General features: G+C 39.3%; 1 protein-coding gene across 5 annotated transcripts in view; it reads right to left on the bottom strand.

The window, feature by feature from the left end:
* Nucleotides 1-19,837, bottom strand: part of KLHL1 (kelch like family member 1) — a 127,678-nt gene that overhangs the window by 50,222 nt on the left and 57,619 nt on the right. For all 5 annotated transcript variants that reach the window (XM_028728397.2, XM_028728394.2, XM_028728392.2 and 2 more), the window contains exon 5: nucleotides 12,977-13,189. In XM_028728397.2, coding sequence (XP_028584230.2) covers nucleotides 12,977-13,189 — 213 coding nt within the window. The remainder of the gene's footprint in view (nucleotides 1-12,976; nucleotides 13,190-19,837) is intronic.

Genomic DNA, 19,837 nt, shown 5'->3' with positions numbered 1-19,837 from the left:
AAGTAGAAGATAGTGTATTTTAAAATAGTATTATTTGCAAGTGATAAAATGTGAAGATTTTTATGGTTAAAGTAAAAAAATATGGTTAGAAATTATGATATATGTAAACTGCTAAAGATGAGGTAAAATGAAAATCAGATAGGGGGGACTTGGGGAAGCCCACCTAACAATATTTAGAAAAAATAAGGATAAGACAAGAATCTGTTTCTATTGTTTGTTTTCCTGTCTGGGTTGTTTATTTGTGTTATAAAATGAATATTTTTTAAATAAATAAATAAATGTGCTGTTCAGTTGCATTTGCCTCCCTCCCCACCACTGCCATGCTGGAAGGAAACAAACTATAGCACTATCTTCGGAATATGTGGAAACCAGCACTTGTAGTATGTTTGGGGAAAGCAAACCATGGTTGACATGTAATATTAAACGAACACTTCGTCCTGGCAAGGCATAGGGAGAGAATGCACAGGCCGCAGAGCAGTGTGCACCAGCATGCTTGTTATCTGTGGCAGATAACTCATGGTTTGTTTTAGACCACAGCTTACCATTATGTGCAAACGGGAACATTCTCTACTGGGTCACAATGCTACCAAACGATGCTTAAGAAACATGAGGTCAAATTAATTTAATTCTAATATATCCAGAAAGGCAACCTTGGAGCGAATGTCAATCCTTGTAGTAACTTAAAAAATAATAGCCACAATAACAGAAGCGTACACATTTTCTCAGAAAATAGTCAAAACTGATAACTTGGTTTACTATCTGCCTTAGATAAATTTAGAAAATATGGCTGATGCTAGAAAAATCTCCTACACAGGAAATTAACCTGTAATGTTGGTTCAATAAGTCAGCGAAGCAAATACTGGGCTCCCGCCCCTGTACATTTCATCTTCCCAAAGTGTTGCATGGAATAACTAAAATTTAATTAGCCGCTGCCCTAGCTCTATCATAAACTTCCCTTCCATGCTATGCATCCCCAGGGGAGTTGAGTAAATAGCTTCTTCAGAAATAAGTAATACAAGAATGTATCTGCATCTATCTGACTATTTTTCAATCAATGGAAAGAACAGTATATTTTCCTCTCTCTCTCTCTCTCTTTCTCTCTCTCTGTGTCTGTCTGTCTAAGACACAACTTACACATCCTGACATCACAATGTAGTGTGTTTGACAGCATTGCCTGTCACCAGCAGCCAATTATGTGTCGTAGGAAAGCATAGCAACAGAATTTCTGGAGGACATGGGTAAGCTGCCTTAGAGTTATAGGTGGAAGAGAAGAAACATGGAGCTCTCCATAAGTGCCAACAGCCACACATTTAATATAATGTGTTGCTTTACACTTACCAAGCATTTCGTACATAGAAAACACAAGCAGAAGAATGTACTTAGTGGTAGAATTACTTTAACAGAATTAGAGATTCTATTAAAGAAAAAGAAGAATCGTTCTGTTTGGGCTTGGGAAAAAATATTGAGAATAATCATATTGTGCAGACAGGAATTCCATAGATGCCTTCATCCATTCCCAATGTGGCACCATTGTAAACATTTCACCAAATCCTATGCTTGGTCATTAAATGGGACGAAAGTCGTTGAAACAAAAGCATGAGAATCCAGTTTTAAAACCAAGAAACAAAATGCATCAATTTATTGCAACATGTTCACACTGAACATGCAATGAGAAAGCAGTTGATGCAGATGTTGAATGATTCAAGGACAATGAAATTCTTCGTTGCTGTGCATAACCAATGCAAGTCAATTTGTTTATCAACAGAGGAGGCATGACTAGTATAAGCTAATGGCAGGGAAATATGGACAAAATGTTAAAAACAAAACACTCAAAGAAAGATAAGCAGAAGAGATGTTGAAAGATTATCTTTTCATGAGATTAACTGGTATTCAACACAATCCTATGTATGGGTTGTATTCAACTAAGTTTTACTAAGAGTCAATCTATTTAAATGAATATGAATAAATTGGGGCCATTAATTTCAATAGGTTCACTCAGAGTAAACCTAGTTGAATATCACAATTTGTTTAGCTTAAAACAAGATAGTGTGGATAGACTGTAAATTCATTAAATAGTAAAAAGTGAAGACAGATACACATTTGAAGTGCTTTTTAAAAATCCCGCTGAAGGGGGGGGGGGGAGATTGATGGAAAGGAAGCCTCACCCAACATGGCAAGCATTTCTCCCCAAAAAAACTTTATTGGGGTTCAGAATTGTGTCTTCTGAAAATTTCTGAAGCAGTACCTCAATTTGCACCTATGAATGCAGATAGAAAATCTGGGCTGCTTTTCAAAGTCTGGCCCTATATTTAGTTGGTAAATTATTTTAAAATCAAAATAGACTTTGTTTTAGATAGGATTGAGGCCTAGTATAATGCTCCACTTAAAATGTGTTTAAATCTGTTTCTTAAGATGTAGGTTTTACATACATGACAAATGAGGTTAATTTATCTGAAGTTTTATTCTCCATGTGATGGGCCTAATTGTTGAGTGTACCAACCTAGGTTTCGTCTCTTAATAAGAATTTGGTTTGGCACTGGACAATGTCTTGTTTACAGGGCAATCCTAGATGTATCTGGTCAGAAATCTCAGGTGTCACATGATTATATTAACAATTTTTAGATTAACACCTTTTTAAATTTGTTGGAACTTGATATGAAAAGCTTCACTTTATATGTTGGGGTAGAAATCATTTAACCATTTTGATATTTTGTATCAGTAACAGCTGAAAAAAAATAGCCACTGTACAACACACAGTGGGTTACAACTTCAGATTTATTCAGATCAAGGCGGATTTTAAAGAAAATAAGAATGAAGGTTTCTCAGAAATGCCACTTCCTAACAATGGACTTCTAACTGGCTAGAACTTTTAAACCATATTCTTGTTGAAACACTTTGCAGTCCACTGAGTCTACATTGCAGGAATTTGATAATCTCTTCTAACAGATATCTAACACAATATCTTCTAAACCTCTTTAGATAAGAAAAGGTAGATTGATTATAAACCCATTGAGTTTGGTCAGTCATTTTCTTGATGCCTTTCAGTGAAAATTCTCTTGCAACCTGCCAATACTTTCCAGCCAGTGCAAAACACTTTCTCGACCTTTTCTCACAGCACTTCAGTCTGATCAGCTAGCTGACTGGTTATATTCTTTTGAGGTTAATAGGGTATCTTATTATCTGGGGGGAAATCATTGCTTTTGTAAAAGCTCTGCAATGCATTCTAAGTAGTTATTTGTTATTCCAATCCATATCAACATTCTGACAAAAACCCGACTTAGGCATGTTCACAAAAGTTAAGCCTTGCAGACATCTTCTGCTCTCGTCCTTTCTAATACAAAATGCTCAAAACTTACTACAAACAACTAAAAGTGTTTGATTTAATGCCAACAGTGCTCCCAGAGTACACATACACAAAAGAATGAAGTTGGATGAAAATACTGACTTTTTACACACTGTCATATTTTCACATTTCTAACTAACTCCAACCAACCACCCTAAATTCTTCCAAAGCAGCAACTGACATTGATGCAATCACATTGAGCAAAAACCATTGAAACTCTTGAGAGAGACAGTGAGGCCGTGTATCCACAGCAATGACCAGAGGAGGAATGACTGCTGGAAGGAGACTAGAGAGAAGAAATACCAGGGTGCATCTGCACCAGCGAAACCAGGCACCTTCACATGCCCCATCTGCAATAAAACATGTCTCTCGCATATCGCTCTCTATAGTCGCAGCAGGCTCTGTAATTCTCCAATGACTTGACTTTACACCTGGTAGCACACTCTTCCGTTGTCTCTTGAGATAGACTGATGCCAACAAACTCACACAAGAAGCAGTGCTGGCCACTGACTTGAATGGCGGATATCAATGGCCATTTACCAAGTTGTCTATGTTCTTCTACTTTCACTGTTGGAGGCAGTATTCTTCTGAATGCCAGTTACTGGGAATGACAGCTGAGGCGAGGCTTCCCATGGGCACCTGGCTGGCTATTGTGAGAACAGAATGCTGGACTGAATCAGCACTGGCCTGATTCTGCAAGGCTTATGTTCTTATAAACAGTGCTGAGGTGTGTGGTTCTGTCCGCTTTCTCCTTCAGTGAGGCACTGGTGATGGCAGAGGCTCATGGGAAAGACTCATGGGATTTCTTTTTAGTTAAAAGAAAATATAATTATTGTGTTTCTAGTTAGTATATGTGTTTTTGGTTGATTTGTAATTTTTACTCAGGTCACCCTCAAACACCAGCTCATATCTTGATTCAATTGCAGAGTTAAATCAGGAGTTCTACTTGCACTGTGATCTAATCAATGTACCCATGCACTGGTGCACAAAAAAGGAGGAGGAGGAAGAGGAGGAGAAAACTGTGGCCCATACACAGTGTTCTGAAAATACTAGAAATTTAAAATAAATAAACAACCAAGAGAATGATGGATTGCTAATGCCTTGGTGGCATCCAAGAACCAATTACTGCTCCTCGGCAAACTTCATTTTCTTACTTATTGCAGATGACTTTTCATTTATTCACTGTTTATAATTCTTTTATTAAACAGGGTCAGTGTTGCTTGTAGCAGACGATGGAGATAATTGCTAAATTACTAATGTACAAACAGCAACTCGATTAAGAGCCAACGTACATCTTGTCTATTCCAAGTTGAGATTTTCCTTTTTAGGATTCTAAAATCAACTTCTGGAACAAAATTATTCAAATCATTACACTATTAACATAATATTTAAATAAGTAAGGAATCTTTCAATATGCTTTGCTCCTTTAGCAGTCTATATTATAATTCTTCATGATTTCAGCTACTTTAATTGATATGTTGCACTCTACAGCAACTTAAGCAAGGCATCCAAAATCAAGCAAGGGATAGTGCCCTAGGCATAAGAATATTGTTTTGTGATTAGATATCATTCTGCTGCTGCATAACAAAATAAAATACATACTATATTTGGTATTAAAATGCTGTATCACTATATAAATAATATGAGAACACACAATCTGAGACTCGTTAACAAAGGCAATTTGAAATGTAATTTTACCAAGTGTTTTGTACTTAAAATTCTTGTGCTTAGTTGGCCACTGAAGTCAGTAGAGCTCATTTACTCCTAAATGTTGTGGAATCTGAGGGGGCAGTGGGGAGAAGAAGGGGGAAGCTCTGTTGCCCAAGCAGAAGTCCATGTGCTAACAATATGACTTTGCTGGATGCAACCCAGAAGGAGTAAATACTAAAAGCACAATGCACTGCATATCAATTCAGAAGCAAGCTCCACTGAGGTCCATTAGGCTTGCTCCCAGGTGCTCCCATTGAGTTGCATGGCCTATTGAATATATAGCATTTAAAAGAAAACTTCCATTTTGTTTGCCCAAAAATATCACATTATTCTAACAGGAACGTTCGTCAATGTATTCCCCCCCCCCCTTCATCTTTTCAGGTCGTCTCATGAGATTCCATTCTAGAGAAGTTTAAGGATCCATATGAGGAAATCTTTGCACAATGACATAGCATGAATTAGAAATGCAAATTACCTTTGCTATCCCAATTGATCCAGTCTCACCTTAACCAATATTCTGATTTAGTTCACTAGCCGTAAAATAAATCCAGTGTAATTATTCTCAATCCCTTCTTGAATCTATTTTAATTAAAAGCTGGCATTTTTCCATTGAAAGCTTTAAGTGGGTTTATGTGGCTAAGATTTTAAAACGTAACACTTTACATAAGTAATCTCAGTTTAAAGTAAAATTCTTTTAAAATGCAATAATAATTTATCTGGATTAGTTTTTTGGTTTTCATTTCCACTGACTATTTCACATTATGTTTTTACCTTGAATGAAAATATATTATAAATTATCACAAAAGCCACACTTGAAGGAAATCAGAGAGTAAAATAATTCTATTTTTGCACATACTAAAATAGTTACCTGAAGAATGAATTTCTGTATTGTCATGCCATATTACTATTTTGCATAAACACTAGAATATCTGTAAAAAAAATGCCTGTATTGTGTGGTAGAGCTTAAATAAATGAATATGCTGTATTATAACTGACTTTTCAATGACATGACGCCCAATTTTCTGTTACGTCTGAGGCTGTGGTCTTAAATATACTTACTAGGGAATAAGCCCTCAGAGCACAGTAGGACTTCCAAGTAGTATGTGTATGTCAGGGAACTGCCATCGGCTCAGGGGCGAGAGGGGAAAAGGCGGATGGGTTACAGAGAGCCCCCAAAGATCGTGGGAAGCAGCACTTCCTCAGCGGAGGAAGGAAGCCACGCCTCTAGTGAAGAGGAGATGCAGGGCTCGGAGGATGAAAGGCGGTGCCAGGATACCTTGCCTGAGCAAAGCGGGGAGGAGGGAGGTCCTCCTTTGCCCAAGCAGTTGTTGAGCTTCCGCGCAGAGAGGGGAGGCACAGACTGGGGGTCAAGAAACTACTCTGCTGGGGAAGATTTAAGCACCGCCCACTCTCAGAATCTGCCACTGAATGAGCAAGACATGGAATAGAGGCACTCTGCTTTGCAAATGTTTTTTTAGCACCAATAAGAAAGCTTTAGAACAGACTAGTGAGGCATCTTGCCTGATTGCTCTCGAGCAACCACCCGATACCCTTAACAGTGTAATATGTGGTTTTCCAAATGATGCAGTCAATGTGCTGAACAATGTCTGGAATTGGTAATGGACTGGATGGAAATGAATAAACTGACTCTCAGTCCAAAGAAGATGGAAGGATTGATGGAAGGTGGTTCATCTAACCATTTGTTCAAGCAGTTCTGGATGTGGTTGTATTCCTCATAAAAGGTCACTGGAAGTCCAGGTTTTATCAATGGTCCAGTAACCTTTTCCTGAGCCAAGACTGCTTCACCAGCTGCATCTCTTTTTGGATAGAGAAAGCTTGGCTACTTATCCATGCCCTACTAACCTCTAGCTTTGATTACTGCAATGTGCTTACATGCCTTTGAAAGCTAAACTTTTGCTAGTGTAAAATATAGTTGCTTTACTATTCACCAGGAACAGTTTGTGGGAATATATGTCTTGGATTCAGAAACATCTTCTTATCCATTTCGAATCTCAATTTAAAATGCTGATGCTTACTTTTAAAGTCCCAGACTGCTTGGGTCTAGGGTATACGAAGGAAAACTTCCCTCCACACCAGCCTAACCATGAATAGAGATGGTAATAAATATGCTATAAATGAATGAATGAATGAATGAATGAATGAATGAATGAATGAATGCAGTGCTATGAGGGGAAGGCTGCCCAGAGATTTTAAGAAAAATGTTATCAGTATATGGATGATACAGACCTCTTGAAACCCTTTCCATCCTCTTAAGCTGTGACTGTAGAAGTCCACAATAAATGTCCAATGAATGAAGGTCAATCCAGGTAAGATTGAGGTTCTCCCCATTGGTCAAATAGCTCTCTGGAGAATAGGAATTTGGCCTTTTCTAGATCGGGTTGCACTTCTCCTAAACATGTAGCTTGGCATGTTATTAGATCCGACTTTATGGATAGATGCTCAGGTATCCTCTCTAGTTTATAACACCTTTTATCATATCTGGCTGATTCTTCAGCTTTGGCCTTTCTTGGAAAAATGAGACAAGGCCACAATCATGTATTATACTTTCAGATTATCTTCAAGCCCATGCCCTGCCATTAGCAAGGGAGGCCCTGCTTTTGGTTCTGCCAATGGGGGCAGGTCTAGGGCAGTGCTTACAGTACTTTCTCATGTTTGGCATCACCTCCCTAGGGAAGGGCATTTTCCCCTTTTGCTGGCGACTTAGGTAAAGGGACCCCTGACTGTTAGGTCCAATCGCAGATGACTCTGGGGTTGTGGTGCTCATCTTGCTTTACTGGCCTAGGGAGCCAGCGTACAGCTTCCAGGTCATGTGGCAAACCAGAGCAGCACATGGAAACAGCACTTACCTTCCCGCCAGAGCAGTACCTATTTCTCTACTTGCACTTTGTGCTTTCAAACTGCTAGGTTGGCAGGAGCAGAGACCGAGCAACAGGAGCTCACCCTGTCGTGGGGATTCGAACCGCGACCTTCTGATCGGCAAGCCCTAGGCTCTGCGGTTTAACCCACAGCGCCACCCGCATCCCTCTGCCGACTGTTAGGCATCAGCTAAAGACAAATGTGTTCATCCAGACTTTTGGAAGTAAATATCCTGGGGACACAGCAGTTGAAATATGTTGTTTCAGTCTTAAGTTAGGTTCTGTTGAATGTAGGGAACATTTATTGGATTTAATGCAATGTTTTTGAATTGACTGTATTTTAACGATACTCTATACTGCCCAACTGGGAGGAAATGCAGATCAGAAAGGAAATTATCAGTACAGGCCCTGATAGAATCTATTGTTAGATTCAGGAGCAGCTGACACAGTGGGGATGTGGAAGGGAGCTGCCCTCCCAAAACTGGAGTCGCTGTGAGTTACTAGGATGGTTGGCAATAAGAGTTGTGAGGTCAGGGCTGTGCAGGCACACTGGCAGAGTCACTCAATGTGTTTTACATGGGGTTGCCTTTGAAAATGGTTCAGAATCTACTATTATTACAGCTGGGCTGCTAACTGCTATCAATAAAAGGAACACACTTTGCCAATTCTTAACAGCTTAATACAAGCTTAATACAAGTTTCAGAGCGCAACTCAAAGTGTTGATTTTGATGTATGAATTCTGGAGCAACTTGGGACTGAGGTACCTAGAGGACCACGGAATCCTGCATGTTGCCCAGCTACTAAAATCATCTTTAAGAGACTCAAAATGCACCTCATTTTTCCCGAGGTGACGTGGATGGCAACAAGAGACAGAATCTTTTCAGTCATGGAGTCTCTTCTCTCCTCTCCCCCTTCCATCTGTCAGACTCCTCTCTGATGATTTTCAGAAGACAATTAAAATGCTGCTGTTTTCTTACCCTGATTCTAGCTGATGAACTGCATCTGCTGAGTGGTGTTACGTGTTTGAGTTTTATACTGTTTTTGTACTGATGTTTGTTCTATTGACATCACAGAAATTATTTATTTATCTGTGTTTGTTCAGAGTATTTTATTGTGTGCTGTTTTTCTGGAAAAAAAACCACAAAGCAGCTTTCATAAAAATATTCAAACAATAAGTATCAACACCAAAAATTCTGCAATAAAACAACGAAGAAAAGTAATGAAGAAAAAACCCCTCACACCTTTTTTGAAGCTGGACTGCAACACATTAAAAAGTCTAGTTTAGAGAATAAAAAAAGTCTTTATCTTTCACTAAAGAAAAAGCAGAATCAGTGCCAAGCAAGCCGCCTGGGAGAAAATGTTCTAAAGATGGCGCGGCAGAAAAGGTCCTTTTTCAGGTATCTGTCACATCTCAGATGGCAAAGGGACTCACAGATGGTTGGCAAAAATTTAAAACATTGTTAATTGTTGTACACATTTCTGTCAGCTAATTCCCCTTGTGATTTACAATAGTTGGAAATAATATTTGTTCTATTTTCTTGTCCTTCTACATTTCTATACACACTATACCCAAGCCCAACCTCTTTCAACTGTATTCAATAAAGTTGTGGTCTGTTTCAGCCCAAGCCAGTCTCGGGTGTCATTTAATCTGTTGAGGGTTCGGGACTGAGAGTTGCGATGCCTGGGCCCACAATGCATATCACCAGGAAGGTTGGACACTTTAGTGCTTATTCACTAGTCTGCTAAACACAGGACAGGTTAGTGAAAAAATATACTTTTTACCCAAGCCACTGGACAGATCCATTTAGAGCAGGGGGCATTTTTCTTCTAAGGACAAATTTCCAGTACTCAGGGCAGGGTCAAGACCCTAACATAAGGGTTGGGGGCTTTAACCCTTTATCTTCTCCTGATCTGGCTCTGAGTATCCTGTGTGTGCCATTTGCTTTGAAAAGAATATATCACTTCAATGGACAATCTGCACATTAGAAGCCTGGACCATAGCAGTGGGTTCTAGGGCCCTGGTCCAGATCAGGCTGCCCACACCAGCAATCTGAGTTAAGAAAAGCACTCTGTACTTAAAAGCACAGCTATGTACCTAGTGTTAACATGTAGTTTGCCCCAAACATTTAGTGGAGAGTATGTTCAAGAAAGGCTGTCACGACTCCTACAAGTGACACAATGCCTTCAGACAGCTGTGGAATGGGCTTCCACCTGAGGTTTAGATATATCCCACACTATTGATGGCTCAGAAAAATTCCTCTAGCTGCACAGGTAGCTTATATATCCTTGTTAATTGTGTCCTCTCCCTGCTCCTCTTTCCGTGGCTAGAAATTACTGAGTGAAGAGGAACGATTATGCATTCAGGTGCTGAATCCCCATTGCACTCATTGCCTTCTACCTGCAATAGGGGTAATAGTTAGAAGGACCTTAAAGGCTGCTCCCAGTTTTACTGCAGCTAAAGTCATAAATAAACAGGCCCTATCTTGGCCTTCTAGAATAATTTTGGCTATGGGAAGAAAGAAAAAACCAGCAATGAAAAGAACTATGTACCCTGCATAAAAAAATGCCTTGTTCTGTGTCCAATAAGCAAGGGACGCCTTTGTCCAGTGGCGCTGTGACCCATAGATTGCAGCAAAATACCCTACCTGCTGCTGTCAATAAAGATTTGGCCTGATTTTATCCCATCACCATTGCACAGTCTTATTATTTTGCTGTTATCATGGGTTACATTATGCGCCTGCCTGGGCAAATGACTTCACTAATACTGCAATTGTACTGCTGTCAGTAAATGGGTCTGTCGGTAGAGAGAAAAGCCCTTATCAAAATATTATTCTGATGTACTGATACCCCAGAATTAACTAAAGAAATTAACTAGAATTAACTACAGTACTTAAGATTCGTTACTAATTCAGTTACTACATTAATTCAGCATTTTATATTCAAAGAGATGTGACTTCAAATTCCTTTTAAAAAAACCCTAAACTTCTACACTAGTTTTTTTATTTTTAAAAAAGCAGCATGTCAGTTATTCAAAATTTCCACTGATAAGGCCATGAAATGAATGGCCATTTGGGTCAAATTGTGTATATATAAGACAAAGAATTTTGATAGCTTTAGAATTAAACTGCCAGTACCTTTTTTATCTCAATAGCATTTGTGACAGGTACAAAGAGTTCACATTAACTGCACTTAGTGGAAGAACAGTACATGAAATTCTGAAAAACACTGCCATTTCTGGTGGTTCAGGTTCTTCCCTGTCACTCAGTTATTGAGCAAAGTGATGCCATCAGATGTCAAATGATTACAATTTTTTACACGACTATAAAATTAGCTCAAAAGCTGTCAGATCCTCTTGGACTAGCAATGCAAAGTCAATTTAATTATCAAGCGGGATATTTTCAATACAGAATGCAAATCAACAGATGTGACAATGCAGAAATCCATATGAGCTAATGGAGGTGGAGAGAGAAGGGGTGGGGGAAGGAATTTTAGCTGCCGGTGACAGGGCAGGCAAGAAATCTTAGGGACATGATGGAAAGCTCAGTAAAAATGTCAATCCAGTAGGCAGCAGCTGTGAATGAGGCAAAAGCTATGCAAGGAATGGCTGATGCTAGCATTGGTCGAACCAAAAAACTATGGCAGACTGTGGCACCATGGCCCACCTGAAAGTGGCTCAAGGCCCACTGTTTGAGAAACACTGGTTTAGAAAAGATGTAAATAAAGAAATGAAAGTGTGTAAAATATATAGACATCTTTCTTAAAATACTAGAACCAGAGGATATCCAAGTAAGGTAAATAAAAGGAAGTATTTATTCATGCAGCACATAGTTAAACTACCAACCCCATAGTTAATTAACTACTAGGGCTGCAAACAGATGGATTTTTAAAAGGCGATTAGACAAATTCATGGAGAAGACAGCTATGTATGGCTAGTAGACATCAAAGTTAAGTAAAACGTTCTGCAATTGGGGCAGCATGCCTCAATACCCGTCCCTGGGGGCCTAAAGTAAGAGAGGGGATTTGTCCTTATGCCATGCTTTGGGGCTTCCCACAGGAATATGTCTGGTTATTCTGGGGAAACAGCATGCTAGATTAGATGGATCTTTGGTCAACCCACATTATCATCCTGTGCACAGGTGGGACAATGCTGCTCTCCTGTCTTCCAAACACATCACACCACTGGTGGTTACTGAAGGGAAAATGTAAGGTGTGGGGAGCTTGGTGCAGCAGAGCCAATCCATGCCTGTCTATCAACCTGAAACACTTTCTGCTTCCTTTAAAATTCCTCAAATATTTTGTCCTAGGAGAACATCCAAATTCTTATTGAAATTTCATTTTAGGCAAAATTAAGTGCCAACTTTATTAATGATGGCAGAGAGGGAGACCAGTCATAACAGCTCAGCCGTCTTATAGCAAAGATAATTTTCTTCTAATCTTTATACAGCTGATTCTCAATGAGCTGCATAATAAACTACTACCAACACATTCTTCAGATGACTTAAAGGCCACTACCACTACTTCTGTCATTAATACTCCAAATACAAGAGGGCCTGATGCAAAGAATTAGTCAACTATAGAAGCTGCTCATTTTCCCCACCCCTGGGGCTGTCATGCCCCACACCCCGTTTCCTCCTTACTGTGCCTCTTCATCCACAGGTGGAGGAAGAGAAATTGCAAGTTTTGAGGAGCGTCCTGGCTCTTGCCAAGTTCAGCGTGAGCTGGGGCATTCCCAACTGCAGTGCTGCCACTCGTCCCCCCACCCCATGGCGGAAGACAAGTGGCAATGACAGAAATGGATGGACTCAACAGTGGTAGTGGGCAGGCAGTGCCACGTTCTTGTTTGACCTCAGGTGGCGACACAGGACAGGCTACCTCTGGTCTACAGAAGAAAACTGGTAAGCCACTGGCCAAGACTTTATAAATATGACAAGACTAAAACATAACTTCAAATCGCTGAGCAAGATGCATGCTTCAAAACTATTTATGAAAGCAAAAAATATTATGCCTTTAAAAAATATAGCTTTTATTAAGAAGAAGAACAATTTACCTGTGGTGGAAGAAGTGGTAATCGGATATAGGCAAGTAACATACTCAGGTCATTACATCTCCTTTGCATGTCATACTTAACCCACTTCATTAAGGCATTGAAAATGGTCTCTTCATCGGGAACATTCACATCATCACTTGCAAGAAGCTTATGGAGTTCCTCTGCTGGCAACAATAAAAACTCTTGATTTCTTATAACTTCCATTATGTTTTCCTACCAAGAAAAATGAACATTCCATAATTAACTCATAAAAAAGAGTAGCAGTACAACAACCAAACTTATAACAACATTTTACCAATACCAAACAACAACCCTGAGAACCAACCGGTTCAGGACAGATAATATGTAAAAATCTAACCTATAGTTGGTTTTTTTCATTCGGACACACAACCACTAAGGCTGTCCTCTGTAGTCTAATGGGAATAAATGTCCACAACTTAATATGAATAGCAACAAATCAACTGGCCTACAAATCTAGTTGCCTAGATGGCTCTTGCTTCCCTCCTAAAGGTCTAATTTTATCCAGTACTTTTTGGGGTGTTTGGGGAGGATGTGAGTTTTTTTGGTAGCACAATCCATTCCTTGCTAATTCCCATAGTGTTCCACCAGCACAGCGCTTTCGCCATGTACTTAGGAGAGTGTGAACTGACACTGAACCTTTTATTTATTTGTTTGTTTCAACAAATACATTAATGTTAAGCAGCCTTCGTCTTCTCTCTGCTCAGGTCACATAATCTCTAAATGGAATTAGTAACACATCATAAATCCCATTCTTGGGCATATTATTTGCATTAGCGAATATTTTGACCTGCTTGATTTACTCTAAAGCTAAGTGCCAGGTTTATGTGGCTCAGGACATGAGAGATAGCCTGGGTCACAAAACCAGCTTCATTGCAGGCAGCAGGGATATACTTTGCAACACTCATGCCTGGTAGCAAATATAAACTATCCTGACCGTGGGATACATATCATTTTTATATTTGTACTGTGTTTACTAGATATCTTTATTGAGCAGAGGTGAAGCAGAGTGCAAAATAACCACTAGCTGGGCCCTCCCTTGAGTTCTATCAAATTCAAACGTTACCAAAGAAGTATGCCTCCTAACCAAGAAAAAACTTCACAATTTAATGCAAGATGACTGGATTTTAGCACACATCCAGCAAGATTCAAGATCTGAGGGAAAACCAATACAGAGCCATGTAATTTTAAAATATGAGAAATGGGGACAAGTGAGCACAAAACTCTGCCACATCTCTGCTGATCTCTCAAAGAAGAAACAAGGAGTAGGCAGTGTATCTATGTATAAGTATTAATATATAAATAGACAAATGAGAAAAGCCACTCTTTCCTGACATGAGATGCCTTTCCACAGGAATAAATTAATGTCCTCAATTTGCATCAATAATATGCAAATTAAGCAGCCCAGATTTGATACACTGGGAATATGGAAACCATCTTCAGGCAAAAACAATATGTGGCGTTTTGAGAATTTATAATGGAAATGTTTACAGATGTTAAACTAATGGGTTTAAATTAATTTTGTATCAAACCATTATAATTTTCAAGAAATGTAATTACAGTTTTAAAAACAGAACAGAGATACTTGGTTAACAACTGGATGTAACTCCATCATAAAGATTTAATTTCATTTGATAGGTAGAAGACCAAAATCAAATCTTGAAATCTGTTTGAGTAATTGAATATTATTTCTTTAAGCAGAAACCACATCTTAACCTTCATTAACTCATAGATGTAAAAACCGGCCTTGAAATATATGTGGCATAAAAAGCTATTTATTTAGCAAATGAGATAGCTGTTTTTCTGGGACGAATGCAGGAACTGAAAAATCCTCTATAGTCAAAATGCAATTGTATTTTTCAAATCTTCATTGTTTTGAACTTTGGTTGCATGCTTTCTTTCTATACATTATGTATATTTTTCACAACACATCTCTACCCATTTGAACCATAAGTTGGGAATGATATTACATGTTATGTTAGATATAATTATTTTACATATAGTTCTTCTTAAGAATGCTTCTTCTTTACATTTTGAGAGCAGTGCAGTGTTTCTTATGTTTTTCCCAGAGAGGCACGTTGCCTCTCAATGCCCGACAGTAAAAAGACAAGGTCACCATATGTGGGGAAAAGGAGGCAGGTTTTTCCCTTGTTGCAACAATGCACTTTACTTTCCAATGCAAGTGAATTTGGAATAATATTAAGTTGTATGATGCCACTGGGATAGATGCTCACCTGCATTCCACAGGGCTCTGATCATGTCCTCACAGACAGCAGGCAGAGACAATTTCTCAAACTAAACTGGGCTTTAGAAACAGTCCTCAATGTCCCTACCACCTCAGAACTCCCATCATCAGAAAGGATAAACAACATCTTCAGCCTAAAGAGATACAACTACTATCCAAGAACTCCAGCTCTGAAGCCACATTCATGCTCCAACCACCTCTACATCCCATCATCAAAGACTCCTAAAGCAAGCAGGTTCCCTTTAAAGGTGGACACTTGTTTTTTTGTGGAGACAAAAGCAAAAGTGAATAGTGTGAAGGAAGCCAAATCTCTACTTAGTAGATTCAGTCAGAGTTTGCTAGTTGGAGGTGCAGCGTTCAAGATTAACTAGTCAGACTTCCAGACGAATGATGGTGCTAAGCGTTTCTTTGTTCTACTTATCTAAGACCTGACTTTCCACTTCATCTGCCCAGCAGACTTCTTCTGGGTGACCTCCCTTTCTGGAATTTCACCCTAGCCTGACTTGACTCTGCTCACAATACCCTTTATGGATTTGGCTCCCCTGGAACCAGCTCTCAGCTGTGTCTGACCTGGGTTTGGCCCATCCCTGAGAGGGTGCTGCTGGCTGAAACAAAGTATAGTCCTGGCAACCACGGCTCTTGCTCTTACCTGTATAGCTGCACCTCTTCATCTGCATGGCTCACATATGGGGTATACTTCCTAGTTATGCAAACATATAACGCGATGTGGAGGACTGGCATTTTATCTATGCAGATTATTTACCAAGAAACAAATAATATTCCATTGCTTGGATCGAGAAAACTGTAAAATTGTTTCCACTAACACATGGGGGGTTGTAAATCCCATTTAAACAGCGGCGCTCTGCAACTCCCCACCCTACAAGTCCTCATATACTCCAAATGACCTAGCTCTCCCCACACCATAATCATCTCCCTTCCAATTTTAAAGGCTGTTTGAATGGACTGTGTAGGTTTATTCATGAATATTGAATATGAATTTGGGACAGCTGCGGTGGGCTACAGAAATCTAGAATCAGAGAAAATTGCCTTCCTGCTTTCCACTAACAGAAGGCTCCACTGGATCAATGAGTCTTCCATCAGTGGAGGGACACGTCTGGATGCAACCCTTGTGGTATAACATTATCTATAACGCACTATATTATGTACTCTGAAAATGTTGGCTCAGAATAGAATACCATTTCCTCTTGCTTTTCCCCAACAAGATAAATCCACAGATTGTATTGTCACTTTATCCCAAATTAAGTACTATTATAAACTTTTTAAGGAGAACATTATGATACAAGTCACCAGGAACCTGTCACATTAAGTTGTTTTACCCTGACAGAACACTTACAAACTGCTCATTGAACTGCTTGTTGAATGCTGAAAATTTGCCAATGTGCTCTCTGATCCCCACAGACAAATTTCAGACTAAAATGAGATTGGAAAGCATTTTTCATGTGGCACATTATATTGATTAAACTGACAGATATGCCTGTTTTATTGGTCTTTTGCAAACTGCATACTCTGAAGAAACGTACATTGTATCCTATTTTATCAGAAGTGTCAAATGATCTTGCACTGTCAACAATCGGAAACATGCAATTATTTTTCACATTAGCTTATTTCTGAATAAGGAAATGTCAATAGTTTTTGTGGAGTTCCTTGTGCTTCATATACTTGGCAACAGCCCCTAGATAATCTAGATAACAGGCATCATTTTATCACTGAGACTTGGTCTAGTTCAGCATAACAGTGAATCAGCAGTGGGAAACTTCCAGCTCTGATGCCTTAAGATGGGCTCTCAGTTGTTCCTTGGCGAGGGGCAGGACTCACTGATGGCACCCATCATTTAAGAAACCTTTTACAAATGGCCCATAGGGCTGGGCTGAGGTCAGGGTGCAAATCAAGTTCCCACCGCTGTGATAGACCATGGTTTCCTGTGATGTGAATATGCTTCAGTGAGTCTCAGGCTTCCCGAATATATTCTCATTTGTGCATGAGAAGGTCAGAAGTGTTTGTTCCTTATTTTAAACCAAACATATAAACTGTAAACTATGGTTTCAGAACAAGTAAGGATCTGAAACTCTGGCCTGATCCATCCCTTTTCTTAACATAGTTTAAACAAACCACAGTTTACCCAATTCAGATGTCACAGAGAACTATGTTTGTTTGTAGCTTGTTTTTGTTAACAAACTGAAAGCTTCTGAACATGCAAGTCCAAGACTCATCATGGTCCACCACGTAGCAAGAAACCATTATTTTTCATTATGGCTGAACTAGTCCGTTACTATGAGTGCTCAGATACCTTGCCTTTTAAGGTCTATGGCAAGATCTAAGGAAGAACTGAGCATATATTTCCCACTTTTACAGATCACACCATCCATTTTTTTTACATATATCAAAATTTAAAGTCAACTTGGGCATTCCTCTCTAGGCAAGCTATTTAAGGAATTTTGATAAAGGGTAAAAAATAAATAAAAAATAAAAGGTTTCCATAAGGTTAATGAAATTTCTCAGTCATGGTTTCCATGTATCCCGAGGGTACCGCTGGATTTTGATTACATCAATATCTAAAGAAGAATATTCTTTCAAAGGTGAAAAATCTGAGTGGATTTGAGAGAAGCCAAAAAAAATGTTCTTGAAAAAACTGTAAGGTGCATTTTGCTTGTTCCCAAGTTTTGGGAGCAATTTTGCTTGCTCCCAAATCAAAGTTTGAAGTAAATTTGGAGATTGCATCATAAGAAAAACATCAAGTTCCCCCAGACCTCATACATAACAGCACAACAATAACTGCTCCAGAGTGAATTTAAACAGGGAACTTCCACTTCAGAGGGTAGAAAGTGGTCACTCTGAATACCATATGCAAATTGCAAAGCCAGACATACAGGCTCTCAGACATCATTTGGAACAGGGCCTAAAGGAACCATGCCCACCAGAGATGCAAGAGAATGCCCACATGTTGCAACATCATCATGCAGGGAAAAGAGGGGGTGCGGAGATTTTAATGCAGGTGCCAGAAGGCAGGCAAATCTGCCAGTACCTCTTAAGACTGCTGCGTTCTTAAACTGACTTGGCAGAAAATTGGGAATGACCCATCTTATCTGGAGAAGACCCCTTATCTTCTGATGATAGACTATTTCCCTAAATTCACTGAAGTTGATCATTGGAAATAAGCTCTCAATAAAATGAAAGCTATTTTTCATGCTCTGGGAGCCCTAGCCAAGTCATCTCGTAATAATAGGCAACAATTTTCACCAGAACTTTGTAGAAGACTTGCAGAGGTCAAGAGTGAAGTATGTCAGTCTCTGACATTATTATTATTATTATTATTATTATTATTATTATTATTATTATCGGGAGGAATTTGAAAGCATTTGGTGGGATACTGTTCCTGGAAAACCTGAGATCAATGGAGGAAATTATGTTTTCAAATGTAATGATTTTTAGAATGTTTTAACTTTTTCAGAATGTTTTCTATTATTATTGTGGATGTGGATGCCATACGGGGCTCCTTTGAGAAGAAGGATATAACACAAACAAATAAAGAAATAAACACATTCAGCAATTTCTCTCCCAGCCCATGGTCTTGCAAGCCTGGTATTTAATACATTAATTTAAATACTGCAATTTTGCAATGCTTTACTAAAACCCAGTCTCCAATATGCTCTTGGTATACCTATTTCACCATCCTGGAAATAAATGTTGTATTATTGCATATAGTTCATCTCTGTTTAAAGTATTTATTATTTATTTATTACAGTTCTGCGCTATATTTTCTTCTCCGATAGGCTTTTTCACAGGGAATATGAAAAATGCTTTAAGAGGCGAGAAGACAAACAAGAATGCAAACTAGACACCCTAATCTCACCCCTGATATAGAAAGCCAAAGAAAAAATAATTCTGTCTATAATACTCATCAAAGAAAGCAAAACATTAGATTTTATGAGCTTTTTACTTGTCATAAAAGCAGTATGGTCTCTGCTCAATTTTAAGATGTACATAAAAGCCAGCTATATTTCTGAATGCCAATTAAAGAGACTAACGCAGCCTCAGCACAGAGTTGGCACGTCACGGTTGTTTATTATATGCTAAAATCATACCCTCCAAGTCTCCTGATTTTCCAGGTAAAGGGACCCCTGACCATTAGGTCCAGTCATGGCTGACTCTGGGGTTGTGGTGCTCATCTCGCTTTACTGGCCGAGGGAGCCGGCGTACAGCTTCCGGGTCATGTGGCCAGCATGGCTAAGCCGCTTCTGGCGAACCAGAGCAGCACACGGAAACGCCGTTTATCTTCCCGCTGGAGCAGTACCCACTTATCTACTTGCACTTTGATGTGCTTTCAAACTGCTAGGTGGGCAGGAGCAGGGACCAAGCAACAGGAGCTCACCCCGTTGCGGGGATCTGAACCGCCGACCTTCTGATCGGCAAGTCCTAGGCTCTATGGTTTAACCCACAGCGCCACCAGCGTCCCTCAGTCCCAGAATTACAAAAGCCATCGCCCCCTATATAATGCTTCTCTTACTGCAAACTTCAAGAGAATAAGCATGCATCCTAAGATTTTTCTTAGGATGGGCTTTCACATCCACAACACATGT

The sequence above is a fragment of the Podarcis muralis genome, chromosome 4 (genome assembly GCF_964188315.1).
Source record: "Podarcis muralis chromosome 4, rPodMur119.hap1.1, whole genome shotgun sequence".
Taxonomy (NCBI): Eukaryota; Metazoa; Chordata; class Lepidosauria; order Squamata; family Lacertidae; genus Podarcis; species Podarcis muralis.
The sequence above is the reverse complement of the archived record's forward strand: the minus strand, read 5'-3'. Positions and strand labels throughout refer to the sequence as shown.